General features: G+C 37.3%; 2 protein-coding genes across 6 annotated transcripts in view; one reads left to right on the forward strand and one right to left on the reverse strand.

Annotated features, from left to right (window-relative positions):
• Positions 1–1122, forward strand: part of LOC137403595 (mitogen-activated protein kinase kinase kinase 15-like) — a 98922-nt gene extending 97800 nt beyond the window's left edge. For all 3 annotated transcript variants that reach the window (XM_068089559.1, XM_068089560.1, XM_068089561.1), the window contains one exon: positions 485–1122. In XM_068089559.1, the coding sequence (XP_067945660.1) occupies positions 485–581 (97 nt within the window). In that variant the 3' untranslated portion in view covers positions 582–1122. The remainder of the gene's footprint in view (positions 1–484) is intronic.
• A 255-nt stretch (positions 1123–1377) lies between these two features.
• Positions 1378–23298, reverse strand: LOC137405433 (peroxisomal targeting signal 1 receptor-like). 3 transcript variants are annotated; one of them, XM_068091692.1, is made up of 13 exons: positions 23226–23298; positions 18040–18208; positions 17362–17693; positions 16772–16907; positions 16422–16508; positions 12999–13168; positions 11916–11964; positions 10563–10777; positions 8134–8322; positions 7574–7652; positions 5603–5689; positions 4324–4481; positions 1378–1965 (listed from the first exon to the last, which is right to left on the reverse strand). In XM_068091692.1, exons 2-13 carry the CDS (start codon positions 18196–18198, stop codon positions 1764–1766), a joined length of 1863 nt encoding a protein of 620 aa, XP_067947793.1. In that variant the 5' UTR covers positions 18199–18208; positions 23226–23298; the 3' UTR covers positions 1378–1763. The 3 variants fall into 3 exon arrangements, with proteins under 3 accessions (XP_067947793.1, XP_067947795.1, XP_067947796.1); XM_068091694.1 differs by lacking the exon at positions 23226–23298 and adding an exon at positions 23130–23219; XM_068091695.1 differs by lacking the exon at positions 16422–16508.
• Between the last annotated feature and the right edge of the window lie 66 nt (positions 23299–23364).

A 23364-nucleotide genomic window follows, 5' to 3' on the forward strand; every position in this document is an offset into this window, starting at 1 on the left:
GATTCTAGTGATATAATTGGAATAGTTAGTAGTAAAATTAGCAAAAAACTCAGCTTTTCAACCCATTAGTTATACATCAATTATACTCATGAAAATGTAAAAATTGGTCATAGTTTTCAGAAATATTGTTGATTCAGTCTTTACGATGGCATTATGATGACATTATGAATATTTAGAAACTTTTGGTGTACTCAATTATGAAAAACCTGCTTTTCTTACATCTATATTTTCTTACATTCTTAGTCCATGAATTTATTGTAAATATTTTACTTAATGGCCCGAAACACAGCTAGGACACCTCATCTTTAATACTGTCTGTCATAAAACAGAAGCAGATAACTAGTTCACTCGCAATAACCGACTCATCTTTTACCAACGTTTGCTATTTACATGGCACCTTTCTCAAGTAGATTCCATTTTTCTGCAAATAACTCTTCTCAAAGCATTCTAGAAAATCTGTGAGCAATCTTGTATTCATTTGTAGAGGTGGAGTAGAGTGCAGGATATGGCGTGAAATACTGCAGGTTCGACACACGGGCAACCACACCAGTGTTTGTGCGAACACAATGGACTCGGAATAAGATAGCCTCGTCATTAGCAAACCCTGTGCTTCATTATTTAATTTCTTCTCAAAACATATCAGGCTTTCAGCGTTGTGATGTCTGCTAGGAGTTGACACATTACTAATCGGTGCTATAAAACATCTTCATGCGCACAATCCCGCTCTATAGGTTGTCATAACATTAAACCTTGTATATATTGTATATTCAATGTTCATAGCTTTTTCTATACATAGTATTACTGGTTAATTATTCTTTTTTACTAAAATTCATATATGAAGCTTTTTAATGGAGTATTTGCAGAGGACTAATTATGCACTTGACAACCTTACACACTCTTGTTTTCAATGAACATTTTACAGTTGGCTACGACGTGCAATATTAGGCGGTTTTCTATGCCAGATTATAGCATTGCTTATCAGTCAGTATTCATTTGCCAGTTATTGCTGAGCAGTCAGTAAGTATACTTCCGTGTTGTTGCAATGTCTCAGGTGGCCAGCAGTTCCAGGGCACCTGCCTGGTGCTGTCAGTGGCTAAAATAAAGTTCCATAAGGTGCAGCAATGTGTTTTGTGTGCTTAGTGTTTTCTTGACAGTTTCCGGCATCGGCTTCTATGCTAGCTACACTGAAGTTTAAAAAAAGAACATATTCTGATGATAATTTATACACAGTAACAAGTTTAGCACAAAATCAATTACATACATTTTATCAAGCCCTGCAAGGTTTTTTCATCTATTTTGCTTCATTTGTGGCCTTTCACTGTCAAATTTCAAATTTCTCATCTTACTAAAAGGGTTTATGATAATGAATTACTGAAGAAAATATTTACACAGTAATTTATTGCTTGTAGTGAAATACCAGGCAAGTAAAAAGCTGTCAAATGTGTAAAAAATAAGAATGGCTTCGTGCAGCGACAATAATCAGAAAGTGAATCATAATTATTCCTCATGTTCTGGCAGTTAATTATGTAAGCCAACTTCACCAGCAGGTAGCTCATGTACAGTCCAAGACCACACTGTACATTTTAAGTTTTATGATGATTAATGCCAATAAAACATACTTTTCATTTGACTAATCTTTGAGCAGAAAATCTGTGAAATAAATCTGAGCTCAAAACGTCAGCAAATCTTCAGAGCCTACCATGCTCAATCAACATTTCATCGGCAGCAGGCAAGCAGCTTGTGAATCCTACCGCAAAAATTGGTCAAGAGTTCACGTTAAACTCTTTATTTAATAGACCTAAATTTCTATTTTCACATTGCTTATATAGGTCGATGCGACCCAAAAGCGAGAGAGTCATCCGCAATGTTGACCAGATGTTATCCGACATAACAGATTTTTCTCCACCTGGTCCTTCACTTTTCTTCTGCATGTTCAATGCCTGCAGAAAATGCTCTACCGCTTCCCTGCAAAGTAGTTCCATAGGAATCATTCATAAGATAAAGAAGATAAACACTAGTGAATATACGCTAGGAGCAGTCAAACACTACATTTCCGCGCTTCAAATGGGTTCGGAGTTGCTTCCACTCCAAACCATAGAAATGGTAAAATCAACGCCATTTCGTTCTGCTATATTTGTGCAGAGGCATTTGCAGTGAGAGTATTTCGACATAGAAATGCTGACAGCTGATGGATCTGAATAGATAATGCTTGCCTGAGCTTTCACCAGTGGAAGTAAAAAAAGCCTGAGCACACAACCACGTGGGTCTCTGCTACGAAAACTTTCTACTGCTACTAACTTTTTCTGTTTGAGTTTTTGCTATTACATGAACATGCCAAGGATGGGTTGCTCGTTCGAGGGTGATGAAATAATTTCATTTTTGGTAGAACTGGTTGACTTCGCATGAATTGAAATGTGACTGTTACCTGAAAGCAAGTCTTAACAAGTTTTGTACAAATTGCAAAACGTGGAAAGATCTATAGCGCAATTTCGAATCATTGAAATGGTAAGTGCAAATTTGGCGGCAGCGAACAACTCTGAACCCATTTGATAGTGATATTGAAAATACAGTGATATTGAAAACTCGGAGTCATTGAAGAGTTAGGTTTGATTAGTAAAAAAGATCAGTAAGCCTCAAGACAATGTCACTATCCACCAACTACTCCTAGCTTCCTGTTAATATCTCATTGATACACTTATCACTTAATATTTGTAGCTCACTGCAACTCCCTTTTTCTTTGAACATTGTTCTTGATAAACAAATGCCTGTTATCACTATAGCAACCACAAGCTGTTAGATAACAGCCCGAATGGATAGATAAGAGTGAGGACAATCATGTTGAGAGTAGTTTGTTCGTGGTCAGCATTTTAGTGAGAAGAATTTCTATGAAGGTAATTGTGTATGCACAATTAAACACGGATCCGTCGAGTAGAGTGGACAAAAACTCGCTCTATTGCGCCCTTCGCTCTAAACACCGTTTGATAACCCGCCTTTGAACCCTGGCCTTTTTGTCAATGCGCATTAGTAACCCTGAGCAGCCGGTCCAAAGATCCGAAGTTTTAAAACTTTTATATATGTCTGAACGCGCTCATAATACAATGATATTTGGTAGAACACTAGTAAAAAAGTCGGGCAACCTACAGCAAATGTCATCAAACAGAAAAAACAGTACTTTACCATTATTTGGGCTAAAGCTATAAAAGTTTGTACGATTTTTTAAAAAACTCGTAAAAATATTTACAATAGCATCATATTCATTGAGCACATGTTCATCATTAGTTTATGACTCATAATATACTGGAAAATTATAATTAGTTATATAAAATTTTTTATTTGCATCACAATCACTTATAACCTACCAACAAACGAGTCATGTCGATTTTTTCGCGATAACGTTCAAACAAAAAATTTGTTATTAAAACGAAAGAAGTAGGTAAAGATATTTAAAAACTGTTAAAAATGGAAGTGAAATTTCTGGTCTAACATCTGGTGCAAAAATTAATTTGATTGGTTTATGCTGTTACTTAGAAACGGCTTTGTAAACAAAGCCATGTGAATGTCGGAATTCCGGCCGATAGAGATTCTGACACACCCTACGCAATGCCTGAAAACCGACAGTTGGGGTTCAAACTTCAAAGGGTTGAGGCTGCCTGTTAACAACTGCAAGCACGAATATCGGTCGTTAGAAAATAGTAAAAAACAATAAATAACGTGAATAGAATTATAATTGCATTGTAAATTTTAGAATATGTCTGATGGTTGGAAATGTTAGACATAAAACAAGTATCAACAAACCCGATACCTGACAAACTCGTTGGCAAAGAAGTACTCATGCCAAGCACTAGAGTGTACCTAACTATGACTGAGAATATGACTAATAGAGTGTACCTAGCTATGACTATTAGAGTGTACCTAGCTATGACTAAGGCTATGACTAATAGAGTGTGCCTAACTATGACTAAGTTGATTATTCCTGCCTATAATGGCTATATGGCCGAGTAGAAAGCAGTTTTAGCCGCTGCCAGATGATAACTTGCTAACAAAAAGTTAAGAAATCCCCCCTCAACATGTTTACAGCTAAAGCTCATGTCAAACTAAAACACTTTTACTCGTAAGCATCAAAGAATCATTTAATATATAGAGAGTTGCTCTATCGTCGATATTTGTGGTCATCTGTAAAGGCAAAGGAGCTGCAATAGATGATCAGAAAATGTTGTCACTAAGTTCTGGCACTGACAATGAGCTACAACAAAAAATGGTAGATTCTCACTCGTACTTATCTACTCAGGCTATAGGAAATGATAAAAATATACTGGTACGAACCGCTGTGCCCCCAAGTTAAGACAGGATATGCCCAGGTTGAACCGACATCTAATATAGCCCGGGGATATGCCAAGGGCCTGACGGTATGCATCCACAGCTTCTTCACTTCTGTTGCTATTGGCAAGTGTGGCTCCTAGTTTATTCCATAGCAACGCATCCTGCCATTCACCATCAATGAAATTGTGCAATACAAGTTTTTTTAGCGAAACAGGTTTATTTATTTCAATTACTAAGTTTTCATACAGAGAAAGTGTAGCCAAACCTACAGTAGGTGCGCCGGTGCCCATGCGCTACGCTGAGCCGACAAGCTGATCATGTTTCCATAGGGCGCTTTATAAGAGTGATGCTTGTACGACGCCTCGTGTCAAGCTTGTATCTAGGTATCATATTACACGGTTGTAAGCAAGACCTATTCGCGCGCGCAATCACAACGCCATTGGTCACTAAGGCATTTCCATGGCACAAATACGGCGCATCGCACATGTGTTTCGCTTTCAAAAAGCAACACTGAACCATGACAGAATGATAATGACACGACTGTTTCCAGCATAGCAGGGCTATACGGGGGTGTGTCACTACGCTATCGCTGTATGGAAACTGAGTACATAACTCTTAGTCAAATGAAAACAATCTAAAAAGAACTTTATGATGGTTGATACTAATTAAAGGATTAAATAGAAGATTAACTAACTTTGGGTGTGACCTGAAGATGAACTAACCTTGGGTGTGACCTGAAGATGAACTAACCTCGGGTATGACCTGAAGATTAACTAACCTCGGGTATGACCTGAAGATTGACTAACCTCGGGTGTGACCTGAAGATTAACTAACCTCGGGTATGACCTGAAGATTGACTAACCTCGGGTGTGACCTGAAGATTGACTAGCCTTGGGTGTGACCTGAAGATTAACTAACCTCGGGTGTGACCTGAAGATTGACTAACCTCGGGTGTGACCTGAAGATTGACTAACCTCGGGTGTGACCTGAAGATTGACTAACCTCGGGTGTGACCTGAAGATTGACTAACCTCGGGTGCGACCTGAAGATTAACTAACCTCGGGTATGACCTGAAGATTGACTAACCTCGGGTGTGACCTGAAGATTGACTAACCTTGGGTGTGACCTGAAGATTAACTAACTTTGGGTGTGACCTGAAGATTGACTAACCTCGGGTGTGACCTGAAGATTGACTAATCTCGGGTGTGACCTGAAGATTAACTAACCTAGGGTGTGACCTGAAGATTAACTAACCTTGGGTGTGACCTGAAGATTGACTAACCTTGGGTGTGACCTGAAGAGCAGTCTTGAAACAGTCTACAGCTTTTTCGTATTCTCCAGACAAGTTGAACAAGACTCCGAGACCACACTGCAGCAGAACCACGTTTCATGTTTTAGAGACAAGACAATGCAAACAGCATTCAGTTGATCACTTAGTATCCCCGCCCGAACTCACTGCTACAACATCAACTAAATATCAAAACTGTAACAGCGAGTTGTAAGACGGTTATTATTATTTGTGTATTTTTTATGCTCACGCTTTCTTAGGCTTCCTTTGGTTATTATGTAATTTGTTTGCGCTTTGTTGAAAAGCCTAAAAAGCTTATGTCAGCTTGTCGCAGTGCCACTTGCTGTTAGGAATTAGAACAAAGAGGTTGTACAGTTTTAGAGGTGTCTAACAGTCAAATATAGTTACTAGTATCAGTACTGTCACTGAGGAAAACCAAGACTTGTTAAGTGGTTAAAAGAATTGCTGCTACCAGAAGAGCTTTAGCATATGAACTGCCCAGCTGTCTTAGTTTATAGGACTTACTATATGCTGGCAACTTGAGAAATAATCATCGCTGCTTATCACTAAGTGAAATTGTGCTTTATGCCTTGCATAGAACAAGTTAAACCCAATAAAGTACAAGTAAAGGAACACACATTACTGGGAACAAACGCATATGGAAAAAAGTTCGAAATCTTTTATTGTTTTACTCATAAAAAGTCTTAAAAATGTAAATAGAATGAAGGTCTGTATTGAAAGAAGGAGAAATTATTGAATCATGTTTTGCCAGGTTAAAATATCAAGAACTTATGAAACCAAAAGGTCAAACAAACTCCTTACTCCAAAAACATTAAACTAAGCTTTTACAGTGTTATCAGAGCGGTCACAAGAGTCATTTTCCTTACATGTAGCTTTTCAATTACATCGAAGAAGTCATGCACTTCGTAATTTTTCGGCTGTACAATTTCTTTTCAACCAAATCGAGTTATGCCAACATCTACCTGAAGGTATCACAACCGCAATTATTCACTTATTAATCATGGAAGTGGAACTAATATATGTTTGATGTATGGAATTTGCTGCAGCACTGCAAAATAATATCTGTACTCAGCACACATATGATTATACAGAACTGTTGGGTATGTCAGCATTCCTAGAAGATCAAACAAAATATAAATACTTTTGGTAGTAATTTGCTACTATGAGTACTCTACATGCCGTGCGTTACAAGTCTCTAAGTGCGTTACAAGTCTCCAAGTGTGTTACAAGTCTCCAAGTGCGTTACAAGTCTCTAAGTGCGTTACAAGTCTCTAAGTGCGTTACAAGTCTCCAAGTGCGTTACAAGTCTCTAAGTGCGTTACAAGTCTCCAAGTGCGTTACAAGTCTCCAAGTGCGTTACAAGTCTCCAAGTGCGTTACAAGTCTCTAAGTGCGTTACAAGTCTCCAAGTGCGTTACAAGTCTCCAAGTGCGTTACAAGTCTCCAAGTGTGTTACAAGTCTCCAAGTGCGTTACAAGTCTCCAAGTGCGTTACAAGTCTCCAAGTGTGTTACAAGTCTCTAAGTGCGTTACAAGTCTCTAAGTGCGTTACAAGTCTCCAAGTGTGTTACAAGTCTCCAAGTGCGTTACAAGTCTCCAAGTGTGTTACAAGTCTCTAAGTGCGTTACAAGTCTCCAAGTGCGTTACAAGTCTCCAAGTGCGTTACAAGTCTCCAAGTGTGTTACAAGTCTCCAAGTGCGTTACAAGTCTCCAAGTGCGTTACAAGTCTCCAAGTGCGTTACAAGTCTCCAAGTGCGTTACAAGTCTCTAAGTGCGTTACAAGTCTCTAAGTGCGTTACAAGTCTCCAAGTGCGTTACAAGTCTCCAAGTGCGTTACAAGTTTCCAAGTGCGTTACAAGTCTCATTTCTTTATTAGCGGTAGTAGGACTACAGATCTGGTAATAGCGATACAACTACAAGTATATTCTATTAGTTTTCTAGCATACCTGCACGCCCGGGTCAATGCCATTTGGAGAACACTTGATTGCTTTAAGATATGAACTCTTCACTTCATTATGCAGTTCTCTGTGAACAGTATATACGTAGCATTTCACAAGATATGTTAACATTAGGTCGTAGAGCAATATGGATATCATAACTATTTAAAAAGGAACAGTATTTCCACGTCTTAACTTCACATATGGAACACTATGAAAGAGAATGAAACTGTAAGGCACTGATTGAATCACTTATTACTTGTAAGACATCTGACACGCAGTTGTCATGTTGTCTAAAAGTTACAATAAAGAGTCACCTTCTCCTACCCTTCAGTGTAACCATCTTATTTCAACAAACATTCAATGTAGCGTGGATAGCCTGCACAGGCAGGCTGTGGGAATAGGCAGAATGATGATAGGACTTATGTGATGGTGTCTATATAACCTCAGTACCCCAATATATACAATCAATAATGAAGGTAAAAAATGTAGATGTCAGCTATTTGAGAGGTCAGGTCTCACAAGAATGTGGAAATACTTTAATGGTTGAACAAAACGAACGAACTTACGGGGACATATATGAGCCTGTGTATCTGTAATACTCCTGCCCTCTAGACTGCGTAATACCTTCGTATTTAGGATTATGTGATAGCCAGTCAAGCAGAGCATGGCAGGCATGGCTTTGCAAGGACTCATTTGCGTATGAAACAGCCAATGACATGATGGCAGTGAGGTTAGATGGTTGCAGCTCAATGCACCTATAATATAACATCATGGCTAAACAAGCAGATCTAAAGCTATGTAAAATCTCAAGATGAGTTAATACTACGTACTATTTGATAGCTTTTGGAAGGAAAGGTAGTAAAAGGAACTGACAAAATATTCGAGCTCATTCTGTAACACATTTACAGACTTGTTTTTATAGCATCAGCTGATGTAAAATTGAATGCTTATTAATTTGGTATCAAAATCTTTTTCATAGACCTGGTGGTACAAAATGTTATGACAACTCATATGCGCTAATGTAAAATATTAGGTTTTACCAGATATTATATTGTCCCAGTAAAAAATGAATTGGGTAGCGAAAGAGTTCACTAGTAGCGAGTGCGATTGTTTCCATTTTATGAACACAGAAAACTATTCAGTATTTATGCAGCAGTCGCAACACTGCATGAGCATTTGTGAGTGGTTGCGATCAATTTTCTAACAATAAAAACTTTTAGCTGAAAGCCATTTTAGTGCAGAGGTCAAAGCTGGTTGACCTTGGATTATGGTTGACCCTAAGTCTATTGCCAGACAAACTTTTACATACTTTATACTATCATTTGCTGGCTAACATTACTGTTGAAACTTTACGCTGTGATTTCGCCTCCTAATATATTACAGTAAATTTTGTCAGTTTGAACTTCAGCATAAAAGAATCAATAGCAAAAGGATAGCTGGGACTATTAGAGGCAGCAGCTCATATCAACTCCATCCCATATCTTCCCAAAGTTCACAGCGTGTGCCAAAACAATCAAATTTTCCTAATCTTTGATGCTCTGCGTATACTATCAGCCATGTGAGCCAACGGTTGCACTGAAACACGCAAGCATAAATGAAGAATTAACTTATCTCAACTGAAATCTCACCAATTTTTAGACTATCTCCCGTGCCATTTAAAAAGTCACGTAGTCTTTGTAAACATGGTTAAGTTCACATTATGCTGACGCTAAAGCGAACACACTTCTGCCGATAACCTCATTGTAAAAATACTTGTAATGACAATACTTCATTTTATGTTGTCTTTAGTACCAACAATTTAGGTTTCAATATTGGTCTCTGTTTAAACTGTAAATGCACAATGTATTGCCTGAAAGTATGATAAAATTATTACAGAGAGCCTAAGTAACAGATAAATATTAACGTTCACTCAAGGAGAACATGCTCACTATTGGTTCATAATACAATCTATTAACATAACTTATTGTATACAGTACTTACCGTATATTATTGTATATAGTACTTACAGTACATTATTGCATACAGTACTTACAGTACATTATTGTATACAGTACTTACCGTATATTATTGTATATAGTACTTACAGTACATTATTGCATACAGTACTTACAGTACATTATTGTATACAATACTTACAGTACATTATTGCATACAGTACTTACAGTACATTATTGCATACAGTACTTACAGTACATTATTGTATACAGTACTTACAGTACATTATTGTATATAGCACTTACAGAACATTATTGCATATAGCACTTACAGTACATTATTGTATATAGTACTTACAGTACATTATTGTATATAGTACCTACAGTACATTATTGTACATAGTACTTACAGTACATTATTGTACATAGTACTTACAGTACATTATTGTATAGAGTACTTACAGTACATTATTGTATACAGTACTTACAGTACATTATTGTATACAGTACTTACAGTACATTATTGTATACAGTACTTACAGTACATTATTGTATACAGTACTTACAGTACATTATTGTATGCAGTACTTACAGTACATTATTGTATACAGTACTTACAGTACATTATTGTATACAGTACTTACAGTACATTATTGTATAGAGTACTTACAGTACATCATTGTATATAGTACTTACAGTACATTATTGTATATAGTACTTACAGCACATTATTGTATATAGTACTTACAGTACATTGTTGCGAGTTTTTATGTACAATTCTTTTACCAGGGATTACTTAGAGGTAACTTACCATTGTCAAGCCTGAAATGCAGGGCACCGTTATCTCTAGTTAAAACGAAAGGGTGGTGCTAGAATAGGTGAGGAACATAATAGGCTTCGTCATGTTAATACAGTGACGTTGACAAATTTGAAACGACCGTGGAGAGACTTTGAAAATACTCTGCGAATAGGCGGAATTTCAGTTGACGTAAATTGATGCTTCATTTACGCACACGTTTTAGCCTGTGAACCTGTGAATCGTATTAAACTCATTCAATTACCGTTTAAGCGCAGCAATAGCCCGAGGCTCCTGCTCATTCTCCGCCTGGCTTGTACCGAGGTATTGCCAAGCCTCCCCGTGTTCGGGATTCTTTTGAACAGCAGCTTCAAAGAGCAATACAGCATTGGGAATATCTCCGTGAGCGAGGCGCTTGAGACCCTCTCCAAAGGGATTTTCATGACTGACGAGGGGATTATCCTCTTCAAATCTGTAGGTCTGCAAGAGACAGCTTCAAGCATTACATCTTGTTGAAAAGCTGAATATAGAAATAAAAGGGTTTATCCGGTAGACTATTTCTACCTAGAGGGTTTATACAATAGACTACTTGTACTCAGAGTGTTTATACAGTAGACTACTTCTACTCAGAGTGTTTATACAGTAGACTACTTGTACTAAGAGTGTTTATACAGTAGACTACTTGTACTAAGAGGGTTTATACAGTAGACTATATCTACCTAGAGGGTCTATACAGTAGACTACTTGTACCTAGAGGGTTCATACAATAGACTACTTGTACCTAGAGGGTTTATACAGTAGACTATTTGTACCCAGAGGGTTTATACAGTAGACTACTTGTATTGAGAGCGTTTATACAGTAAACTACTGGTACTCAGAGGGTTTATACAGTAAACTACTTGTACCCAGAGGGTTTATACAGTTGACTACTGGTACTCAGGGGTTTATACAGTAAAATATTTGCCTCAGAGGTATTATACAGCAATCAGCTTGCACCCGAAGGGGTGTCAACCTAATGCACCAAGCAATATGCATATGCAAAATTTGAGAAAAACACTGGATCTTCATTGGCAGCATAACCATTAGGTGCTCTGTTAGGTGTCATCCGTGGAGACGGCTTCAACAGTTTTATACGAGCGATCGAAACTAACACCTTTGAAACATGATTGTTTCTTAAAGAAATATCAGTTAAACATCTATCAGGTAATTAGGCTAAACAGCTGTTAGGTAATTAGGCTAAACAGCTATCAGGTAATTAGGCTAAACAGCTATTAGGTAATTAGGCTAAACAGCTATCAGGTAATTAGGCTAAACAGCTATCAGGTAATTAGGCTAAACAGCTATCAGGTAATTAGGCTAAACAGCTATCAGGTAATTAGGCTAAACAGCTATCAGGTAATTCAGCTAAACAGCTATCAGGTAATTAGGCTAAACAGCTATCAGGTAATTAGGCTAAACAGCTATCAGGTAATTAGGCTAAATAGCTATCAGGTAATTAGGCTAAACAGCTATCAGGTAATTAGGCTAAACAGCTATCAGGTAATTAGGCTAAACAGCTATTAGGTAATTAGGCTAAACATCAAATGCACATTGGCTAGAAACATCTGACACTACTGACCTTGTATAAATCTGTGTTTTCATAGTCCAACCAGGGATGACCTTCTTCTCTGAAATGACAAAGTCAAGTGAAGAGACATTTATGACCCAATGGCTTGATAAGAGTCAATCGTGCAAGGGGGACAACTTAGCAGTACTCTATGATATGATAAAAGCAGTGTCCGACTGTTTGTTCGAAGTTACGCTAAAAGCATTAGGAAAAAAATTGCTTTGAACAGGAATTGAACGTGGATACTCCTATTTGCTGACCGGCATGCCACTTCACGAATTAATTTTACACATACCGGTTACTCATTACGATCTCTCACGGTGCATGGGACTGCCAAGCAGACTAGTTTAGATAATAAAGAAGTCAAAAGAGAAGGAAAACAGAGTCAGTTTAGATAAACTCGATGAGAGTCTGTGCCAAACTAATCTAGTAGAACTAGTGTGTCAAATCAGAATAGGTACATCATAGTGAGGCAGCTTATAGCGAGTCCATTATAAACATTCGTTTCTAAAACTTTAAAGATACAGCTGTTACTAAACATGGGTTTCTGAGGCTTCAGCAGAACATGCTTTGGGTGCAGTTCAAGACTATCTTGGTTTGATTTCCAATTTGTGTACTCCTACTACAAGGTTACTTATCTCACTCGTTGCAGCACTGATCACTTGTCAAGTCAGTTTTGGCTGGCACTTTGGCTGACCGCTGCCTCAACTGTATATATTGCTAATAGAATGAAGCCTTTGGTATTTACCATGATCCGCATCAAAACAAACAAAAAGGTCTTTCAGGTCACATATGTCGCAGGTCATATACGCTACAAGAACATTATTGGGTGCTAAACGGAGATTGGTATCTCTTAAAATTGACCAGGTTAAGGTGGTGAATTGTTACATGTGAAAGTAGGAAGGTTAGAATTGTTACATTCAGCAAGGATAATCACTGCCGGCACCGGAACTTGCTAAGGTCACGTAGATAGGTCAGATAGATAGGTGACATAGATAGGTTACATATATAGGTCACGTAGATAGGTCACATAGATAGGTCACATAGATAGGTCACGTAGATAGGCCACGTAGATAAGAACATGAGCATAGATACTTTGACATGTCATCCCACTGTTTCTCTAGCACATCCCAGAAGTCTTTTTCTGCCGGCTTTGTTGCTCCACCGGACATCTCAGCTTCCCACTTGTCAGCTAAAGATTTTCCGGTCTCTCGACCTTCCTCAGATGTCTGCATCGTCTGGAACTGGTTGACCCAGTCACGGACCTACAGCAACAACAAAGCTTCAGGCCAGATAACAACGATTCTAAACATATATATTATGTCAAATAGAATTGGTTATCAGTTTTTGATCGCCTAAACAAGCATATTATTTGATACATGACATAGAATTTGAGCAAATATTGAAGTGTTTATGGTTAAGCTTTAAAGCTTTGCGAACGAATTAAACGCAGCATAATGTATTCTTATATGAATGTTTGCTTCAACATATGAAGAAGCAAATATCAGAGCAGAGTAACATTGTATGTCAAGGCTTGACTGTAATTGATTCACACGTAACATTTCCAGTCCATTGTTCTAGGAAGCAGACGGTTACTATTGCTAGACGGTACCAATGATATGAACATGAAGCGGTATCAATCTCTTTCCTGCTCAATCACCATGCAGCCATGTCTTACCCAAATCGGTGAGCCAACCTTGAACATTGCACAGATATTTCAGCAAACTATCGTCCATTAGGACAATAGTTCAAAATATTAAAAGGAACTTCAATGGAAGATCTGCAAGAAGTAGGCTCAAGGAGTTTACCCGCTGTTTACACAAATAAACTGACAAAGATACAAAGAAGTTCATAAGCTCTGGGTAGACCGTCAGATAACTTGTAGAAGAGAAGAAAGCTTATATAAATTACAATTGCACAGGGCTAGATTCGAGTTATGTTGTAAGATATAACAATAAAATAATTCTCTATACGCTTGCTGTTTATATGTATTCAGATTACACTTTAATCACCAAATTAATGGTTTATGGCAGTGGTTCCAACCCAGGGAAGAATTCCCACAAAGGGAGAATTTTGAATATAAAGGGAGAACAGAGAGGTGTCCGATTAGTTAAATTTTTAATTTATGCCCTGCAGTGCCTGTGAGTTTGGGTTTCATCATTTAACATTTTGGTTTTATCTATAACACTAGTTGCTTATAATGAGCTACTAGTCAGAACCCTGACATGCAGTATGTGAACACATCCATCCAGATTTTGATTGGATAGTAAGTTAACTTAGCCATAAACCAATTCACTTCCATGTCGAAGGTCATGTATTGTTGTGTTGTATGCGTGCTGTATAAAAATTGATAATATGTTGTTATATGTTTAGATATGTACAATAAAATGGGATTACAATTTGTATCTGTTGTTTTTAATCATGTGAGTTAAAAGTTTGTGGGGAATCAAATTTATGAAAAGATAAAAGGGAGAACTGAATAAAAAGGGTTAAGAACTCCTGATTTATGGAAAATTAACGCATGCTGTGTACTATCTCGTCTAAAAGCATTCTCAACCTTGGGCAATTAAGTTGAAATATAATTGAACTTGGGGAACAGATCCATTGTATACATACTGCCATGGGACTTGCATGTATACATACTGCCATGGGACTTGCATGTAATACATACTGCCATGGTACTTGCATTGTATACATATTGCCATGGTACTTGCATGTAATACATACTGCCATGGGACTTGCATGTATACATACTGCCATGGTACTTGCATGTAATACATACTGCCATGGGACTTGCATGTAATACATACTGCCATGGTACTTGCATTGTATACATACTGCCATGGTACTTGTATGTAATACATACTGCCATGGGACTTGCATGTATACATACTGCCATGGGGCTTGCATGTAATACATACTGCCATGGGACTTGCACTGTATACATACTGCCATGAGACTTGCATGTAATACAAACAAATAGAGTTGACTAATGGTATCCCACATCGAAACACAGTCAATCTAGTTAAGACACCTTTATTGCAAATAAGTATCCGTCTGAACGACGATTCAAGTCATAGATGAGCCGGTCCAATTAACAGAGATGCATCAGAAACACACTAGCGATAACCATGGCAACCCATAGCAGCGATAAAAATAAGCCTAACATAAACATCAGCTGTTGGAATTGTCTATTGTGAAATGGCTGATTTGCAAACCAGCCAAGTCAACTGACAGTGTTGCTGTAAGAATGATGGCAAATACAACATGTTAGCACACATCGACGTGTGTGTTGTAAGCGTTCGGTTATCAAAGCCTAAAAAGGTTGAGGTATTTAGAAAAACCTGGGTTCTACGGTTTTCATCAATGCTTCAACATGCATGTCCTTATCCGCAGCCAATGAACCCAGCTCAACACGGTTATTGTGTAACATTGTGTACTAGCATGAACCACAAACAAGGCCAAAACTACCATTATTCTTCTAAAAATTACGATGGGTATGTGATTGGAATCCGAAGGCCTCACATTAACCTAAACGTGTGTCCCCTACAGGTAGGTAGGCCGAAAGCAACCAAAGGTAAAATTAATTAAATAAAATATATTCTTATAAGAATATTTGCTTTAACACGCGATGGTGTCAGGAGATAAAGCAAAACTTGAATTAGATTAACTTAAGCATGTAGAGGATGGAATGTATTGACCTTGAAATTGACCCTAATTATAATAAATTATAACAAACAAATGTTTGGTTGTGTCATCTTCACAAAGTTATTGTTCTGAAGTTCAAGCATACCTATCTCTCCATTAACTCAGCTAATCTGTTCCATAGTTCCTGACTTACACACCCAGATGCGCATTAAAAAGGTATTCCCTTAAACTGGCTAGCAACTTTACTGATCCTCTAGAACTTTAGGTGAATCATCCAAAAGTGTAGGGGTTTTGTTAGAAAGAATCTGATTTGAGCGCTCGAGGATATAAGCGCTGCTTCTCTTGTGAGCTGTTTGCAGACAAACACTTAATATTTATGTTCCTTTATTCAGGGTTCATTGAAATTGTCACACCGATGCAACTGGCAGTCTAAATACATTCACAATTCATTAATTCGTCGGCTAAGCGTAGAACTCAAGCACCAAGGATCTTCTAATCGTGATACAGAGTTTCTATGAATAGCACCTCTGTTTGTGATAACAGCAAGTAGGGTAAAGGTAAAGATGGCAAGTCAGAAGAGGAATCGGAGGAAGGAATTAATGAGCATAACTCTATAGTGACTGGTTCCTGTAAAAACTTCAATAAATGGGCTCATTAAGTTCTACAACTGTTATTGCTAACGGAGGTCAAGAGGTCATCAAAACATAGTGACCAGTGACTGCTTATCTACTAAGAGTTAGAAGCCATGGCAGAGTGTTATATATAATGTTAAAGCGTAAATGCAAATGCCAGCCTTGACACCCTCATGAGAAATGAGAGACTGTGTTAAACCGATCCCGTGCATACACAGACAGAGGCTACACGGCGTACCTTAGGGTCACTGGATGAGCTGCGTCTCACATCATTTCCCTCAATTGTAACCTCCTCGTCTGCTATATCTTTCACAAACTGCATAAACTAGGAGAGAAGGCAAGGCCTTAGTACAAGGTTGGTGCGGTGCATCTACGTCATACTGTTGCTAAAGTTAGCGCACTGTAAATAATCTAGGACCTACACTTGTTTCCGATAGCATACGCTCATCCCATGATAACAAAACAGAGGGAAAACACTCGCTATCAGAAGGCTTGAGGAAACTCATATAAGAAATGGTGAAGCCACCAGTTATGACTTGACAAGCAGCCTGCTCAGCATGTCTATTAAAGTAGAGATAGAGAGCTCACCTGGGAACCCTTGAGCTTCGGATCTGTCACGCTCTCGTGAAATTCTTTGGCAGTCTGTACCAACTCATCCTTCTCCTCAAAAGGCTTAGTCCAGAGCTCCGCCTGCTGTCGAGGTAGGTTGAATTGACGAGCCTCCCTGTGTAATGGATGGCGACATGGCTATGTGTAGAATACAGCCGATGAGATAACATCCGACCACAGAGACAGTAACTAGATTTTACAAGAGATTATTTTGATGGCAAGAGAAGAAAAGAGAAACAGACTATTGTAAATATGGTGGCCACAATTTTTCAACTTATGTCTATTGGCAAACGACACCAACTAACAAATAACCTGTCTATTGATAAACAGTGTCTATTAGTAACTATGTCTATTAATGAACCATGTGTATTAATATCAAAGAAAACTGAGCTCGAATGTTATCGGGACTTATAAAATATGAAACATAAAATAGTTTAAACAGTTTGGTAAATGCTGAAACTGGCTGCTAGTGATAGTCAGGTCTGATCTTTCCTCCTATAAGAGCAGAATTTACTGCTCAGCGAGATAACAACAATATTCGAGCAAACCCTGATATGTGGCTAACTAACCAGTGTTGTTGTGGTTGTAGTCTTGGGCCCATCAGGTGGTGCTGAGGAGGTAATATCATCCCACCTATTTGCGCCTTAGTTGACATGGTACTGTGCGGAACAATAGCATCAAAGTCAGATACAGGCCTTGACTTTTCATTGGCAAGAAATTCCTGAGCCCAATTAGCATGAGTGGCGAGTTCCGCGACAGCGGGTGCTCGTTGAGGAGTGGCTTGTTGGTAGGCAGCCGCTTCATCCATTTCTCTCATTTCTTGCAAGAGGCCAGCCATTTCAAAGCTCTGCGGCACCATCTGCCGCCTGTTTGTCTGCTCATATAGAAACTCATTGGCCAACTGAAACATAAGGGCCTTAAATGTTTATTATCACGAGTGTATGACGCGGCATACCACATTGGCACGTACACTCGTTTCTGCACATTAGCTGTGGTGGAAGATGCCGGAGGACATATAAGTGCACTTCACAGCACTTCACTTCATATATCAAGGACCTCTGGTGATACCATGGTAGGTACTAAGAGCCTCTGGTAGTACTATGATGGTATCAACAGCCTCTAGCAGTACTAAAAGCCTCTAGTAATACCTTTAATGTACCAAAGTGCATTACTATTTTAGGGTAATGAAAGAATTTAAAAACCCCGAAACAACCGAAATTCGCCAGAAAGTTTAAACTTGCATTGACCTGTTCTTCTTGAGGAATACCAAGAGCAGATCTGGAACGAGTTGCTTGTGAAAAACCTTCTTGTCTTCGTGCCCTGTCTTGAGTCATGTGACCTGTCAGTTTCATCAATGGATTCATTCCTCCACACTCCGCTCCTACTAAGTCCCTCGCAGCAGACATCTTTAATAGTCTGTTAATAATAATATATTCCAAAAAAGGCTGATAATTTCTTTTGATTTTAAATTGTATAAAATACCAAATAAAACATAGTAGTGATCGGTTGTATGATGTGTTTCTGTTACAGTAATTTGCAGTATTCAGTACTCAAATGCTTGAAATAACAAAGATTAAAACTTATTTGTAAGTTTTTAACACTTTGAAGTCCACTCTTATAGAGTCATATCTTATCCTACGAACTTAATGTGTTCTGGGAGCTTGAATCTCGATTTACTCGTGTCTTCAGGCACCATGTCCTATATAAAGTAACTAAATACTTATTAATCTGTTACCATACTATTATGGTGGAAAAATGTGCTTTTAATTGTTGTAATTTAGTACCTACGCTAAGAAAGTAGCTAATACCTCTTTAGTTGTTAAAATCTGCAATAAAACGTAACACTATGATGTACAATGCTGTAAGTTTTTACCTTCGATACAGATGTAGCGGCTAATGGTGGTCTGAGAGAGATTTGACAGCAACGTGCTCAGTACACTAAATTTTTGTAACGCTACATAACAGAAACTTTGAATTTAACTTAAATGAAATTAGCTTACTAAACACATACTTAAAGCTGAGTTTTAATCTTTCACTACACTTACTTTAATTTTGTCGTTTTCATTTTTTATTATCTGTTTCTGGTTTGGAGCGTTTTGCCTCGCGTTCACTGTATAACTTTTAGCCAATTTTTTTAATGTTTTGCAAACTGATTCGAGGAGAAAGACTGAGCGATGCTGTTCTCGAAAGTGGCTTCTCACATACTTGGCCATATAGTGGCCATCAAGAACTGACTCGTATCTCAAAGATTTTCCCCACATCAAAAAAAATTGCTCGAAATGCAGCTCGTATCTCGATATTCTCATATGTCGTAGCACTCAAACGTCGAGGTATGACTGTATCCAAGCAGGGCCTCTGGTCCTAGACCAAACAACATTCCATCAACTGTGAGAGCACTTAAAATAGCACATTTTATTTTGAACTAAGCGCCATTTTGATTCTGTAAGCATCCCGTTTGCAATGAAATAAACAAAAATCAACAAAGTAAATATATTTTATTTCACTTCCCCTCTCCAAAATGTGATGTTGTAGAAGGAACAGCAGAAACTGATAGATCACCTTCATTATCCTCTTCAACCACTGTACACAAATAAGTATTTAGTGAGTGTATTTAGTGGGATAGTTTAAAAAAATCTATGATGAGCCAATCTCTGATCACCTTTCTCCCCGTGTACTTAGTCTTATTATAGTAGTACAAAGTATGTAGGCTACATAATTATGTAAGAATATATACATACTAGCTGTACTACCCGGCGTTGCTCGGGTAATAAAAAAGTCTTTGGTCAGAAAATTGATTTGTATTTAACATATAACAACATTTGCTATTCTAAATTTCAAACTACATATCATGAGAAAAGTGTTGGTTGAAATAAATTAATAGAAAATAAAAACAACTGTAAAAGTTTTCAAACTTTGTCAAACAACTTTTAAACTCATATTTCCTCATATCATGAGGAAGATGTTTTGTGCAGGTCAAATAAATTAAAAAAATAAAACAACTATAAAAAGGTTTAGATGTAAATGCGAAATAATTAGCAAGTAATAGCTAAATTAAGTCGGTTTTGCTACAGTAATGATACAATTAATACGAACTGAGGAAACAAAATAAAAATCTTGAATATGTAGAATTAATAATAACAATTCTGGCATAGAAGTGTGTGTATAACAAAGGTTACTGTGCCACCAGAAACTATCCATCAAAACTTTGAATATGGAGACACTCTTACTCTACGAATACTCTTCCCACAGAAACTAAGTAATTGTCCGCGCGGTAAAAATTGGCCTTGACCTCAGATATAGTAATTGAACCTTACGAAAAAGATTTCTTAACAGGGGCTTCATAACTCGTGGCTGCTTCGGCAAAATAATCAGCGTACGTTATAGCTATATCTATTATAATTTAGCTGAACGCACGCACCAACACTTAGAAATATAAATATAAAATATAGATATTACATACATGTATATACATCTATATATCTATATATAGATGAATATACATTACATGTATGCAAATAAAAGGAGGTAAGTTTGTTCCATCATTGATGTGAGTGCCTATACACCTTCTCAATCAAGCTTGGTTATAAAGCCACACAGAAATATAGGTTTTATTGGGTGCAGTCTTCGGATTTATTGAAATAAAAATCAATTTATCTTTTATCTATCTATAATTGAATTGATTTTCTCGGCTCACAGCAACAATAGACTATGACCTAATGCGACTGTTGGGATTAGAAGCGCCTACATGATGTACCTGAATCACTACCTGAGTGTATTTCTGAGCTTTAACTACAAAGAAATTCAGGCAGTGTGTTATCAAAAACTGATTTCCGGTTAACACCAAATTTTCGATTCTCAGCTGTTTCGAAATGACCTCAATATTTCAGCACTACCTTGCAAACTAGTGACTCAATTAACTTAAAGGTTGACTTGCAACAAAATTCACATTACAGTTATTTGGTATCATAATATTCACCATGTCTTACTCTGTTGTGTTGTAGGTGCAAAATATATGGGAATGTGATTACAAGCTCTTAAAAGCTCAAAAACGAAAAGCCGCCGTAGATTGGAATCTCTTTATTTATCTGACGTATTCATTACAGTTTGGTTATCTTCTTGTCACGTGATGTTCTCAGGTGAATTGAAAGATTAAATTCATTAAATTAAAGATTAAATTGCTAACATTAAACGACTGAAGCTAAAAACACTGCTATTACATTCAATAAAATTTGTGAAATTGACTTTTGTAAGAAAAGCTCAATTTTATGATGCGAGTGAATGTCCCACGCCCATCATACACTGACAAACTACATTAAACCCATTCCATGTTTACTATGCTCAACCAGCAATTCTCAGCCCAGTGGGTACTGTTGTCCTGCCTGTACAGTAATCATGCATAAGGACATGTACATAAATATAATATATAGCCATTTTGAACATTGTGTTGTTTTCAACTTGTATGTTAGATAACTGTTTGAACTTCGTTTATGGCCACCAGCATTTTCAGACAAATGCTATAGCTTGTTTCTTCAGATTAACTTTTTTAGTGATCTTTTCTGAATGCTAAATGACTTTACTGTTCACAGATATGAAACAATGAGATCAGACTGTTTCGGTGTTATTGTTAATCTCAGCTTGAACACATCCCTGATTATGAGAATATAATGGGCATGTCACGACTGAGTGCCGATTAAGTTTGAGTTTTTATACAATAAATATATTTTTGTATTGCTATATTCTTGTATACTGTTAATGTTACTATATTTTTGATATCTGTTGTATTTGATGTTAAACACTGAAGATTCGTATTGCTTTAGTAGTATGTACATCTAAAGCTTAATAGAAGTGGACTTATAATAAAATGGTTGGCTTTGATTGTCACTTCATTTAGCAATATTTTAATTTCATCCAATGCTGAGCATTACGCATTCCTTGATAGTGTCGTTTTGTAGCTGCATAAGTTGTATCTATGCAAGAGTTGTAACACACATGCCATAATCGAATGCGTTTGAAACTCAACTTTAAGATAATGGATTACTTGGATTAGAGACTGTAAGAAACAGAATAATTTCTGTTTTTAAGGGCTACATGTTCACCTAGTCATTCGCAGCAGCTTCAAATAACAAGCATATTGAACAAGGATTTTTTTTACATACATATCAATGTAACATAATGCCCATCACAAAAGAACAAAGGTTCCAATATTCTTTTGTGATGAAAACCATTATCAACCTTTCTGCTAGTGTCGCTAAAAACCTGTTCTTTTATTTATTTCCAATAGGATGATTTATAAAACAAATTTATTTCATAACAATGGTGATTAAGTAAAGAAAGGAGAGCTCAACCTATCATTCTTATATTTCATCATGAATCATCTCCATATTACTCTTGATCAATAAATACAACACATGAAAATATAGCCAGGAAGGCTCAAGCAGCTCCAAAGTGGCATTTCAAGTTAAATGTCTTTACTGACATATGGCTCTTTTCTCCCTAAATAGGCTCTATATGTCTTCATATAACATGCTGATTTTGCTGATTTATACCAGCTACGGCGTAAATGCTCTGAACTAAACACTGGTCTAGTAGATGTCATGAAATGCACATTGCGCAGGCTGTCCTAGACCAATGACTGGCACAGCTACCCTAGAACAAACCCACCAAACAATCTGGAATAGATTAAATATAATAAACGAGCTCTTTAAGTGAACTATTGGTTTAGAGAGAAAAGTGAATTTTGCAAGCTAAATCAAAGTGCAACTATGTATTATCACAATGTTAAACAATATTCTCGTGTTATTTAAAACCTATATAACCAGCTGATTAATTTAAAAACCTCGTTCGACCATGTTTACAGACTTGTATATGACCACGATACGCCATATTTTACCACTAAAAAAACATAACCTCTTCAGACTCTTGAGGATCTGAACACTCTGAGCAATTGCAATCTTATTCATCAGAAAGCATCTCACTTTTCGTGAAGTTGATTATCTCATATAAGACTACGTCATGCCCTTGCACGAGCTTGTCTCAATGCTTTTGAAACTCAACACGAGCCCGGAGTGACCTCCGGAGTGACCAGATGTGACCTCCGTTGTCAAACATTTCGTGGCTAAACTTCAATTTTTGACACAATCTTTGGTGTAAATTTGTTCCTTAGCATTCATCAAGGTTACACCCAAGTTCTCGAATTATTTATGCTTACTTGGTTATTAATGATCAAAAAGGCGTTTGACAATCAACGTTGTTTGATTTTGTTTTTGTTTTACCGTAATGTATGAATATTTCTTTGTATTAATATCATATTCCTTATTCAGATTCATTTTATGCCTACCATTTATATTGATACAGTCATATAAATTTCAAATCATTTGCGTCAAAAACATTCGTTTAGTAGCTCATTATTTAGGTACCATTCACACTGGAATACCTCAATTATTTGGGGCACCAACTATTTTGCTGAGACTGACAGTCGCTGCTTGCAAAAAGCGTTGATATCAGGCCCTTGCGGAGAATATTCTTTAATGTGCGCGTTGGAGGCGTCAGCAAGGGATCTCAAACATATTGGC

The sequence above is a fragment of the Watersipora subatra genome, chromosome 9, assembly GCF_963576615.1.
Source record: "Watersipora subatra chromosome 9, tzWatSuba1.1, whole genome shotgun sequence".
Lineage (NCBI taxonomy): Eukaryota > Metazoa > Bryozoa > Gymnolaemata > Cheilostomatida > Watersiporidae > Watersipora > Watersipora subatra.

Bases quoted from the DNA above. Each gene is read 5' to 3' on its own strand.
- LOC137405433 (XM_068091692.1), bottom strand. From the start codon at position 18,198: ATGTCTGCTGCGAGGGACTTAGTAGGAGCGGAGTGTGGAGGAATGAAT. The intron at 10,778-11,915 runs GTCAGTAGTGTC...TGTCTCTTGCAG, and splicing joins AAAACACAGATTTATACAAG to ACCTACAGATTTGAAGAGGA. The intron at 1,966-4,323 runs GTTCGTACCAGT...ACTACTTTGCAG, and splicing joins CTTAACTTGGGGGCACAGCG to GGAAGCGGTAGAGCATTTTC.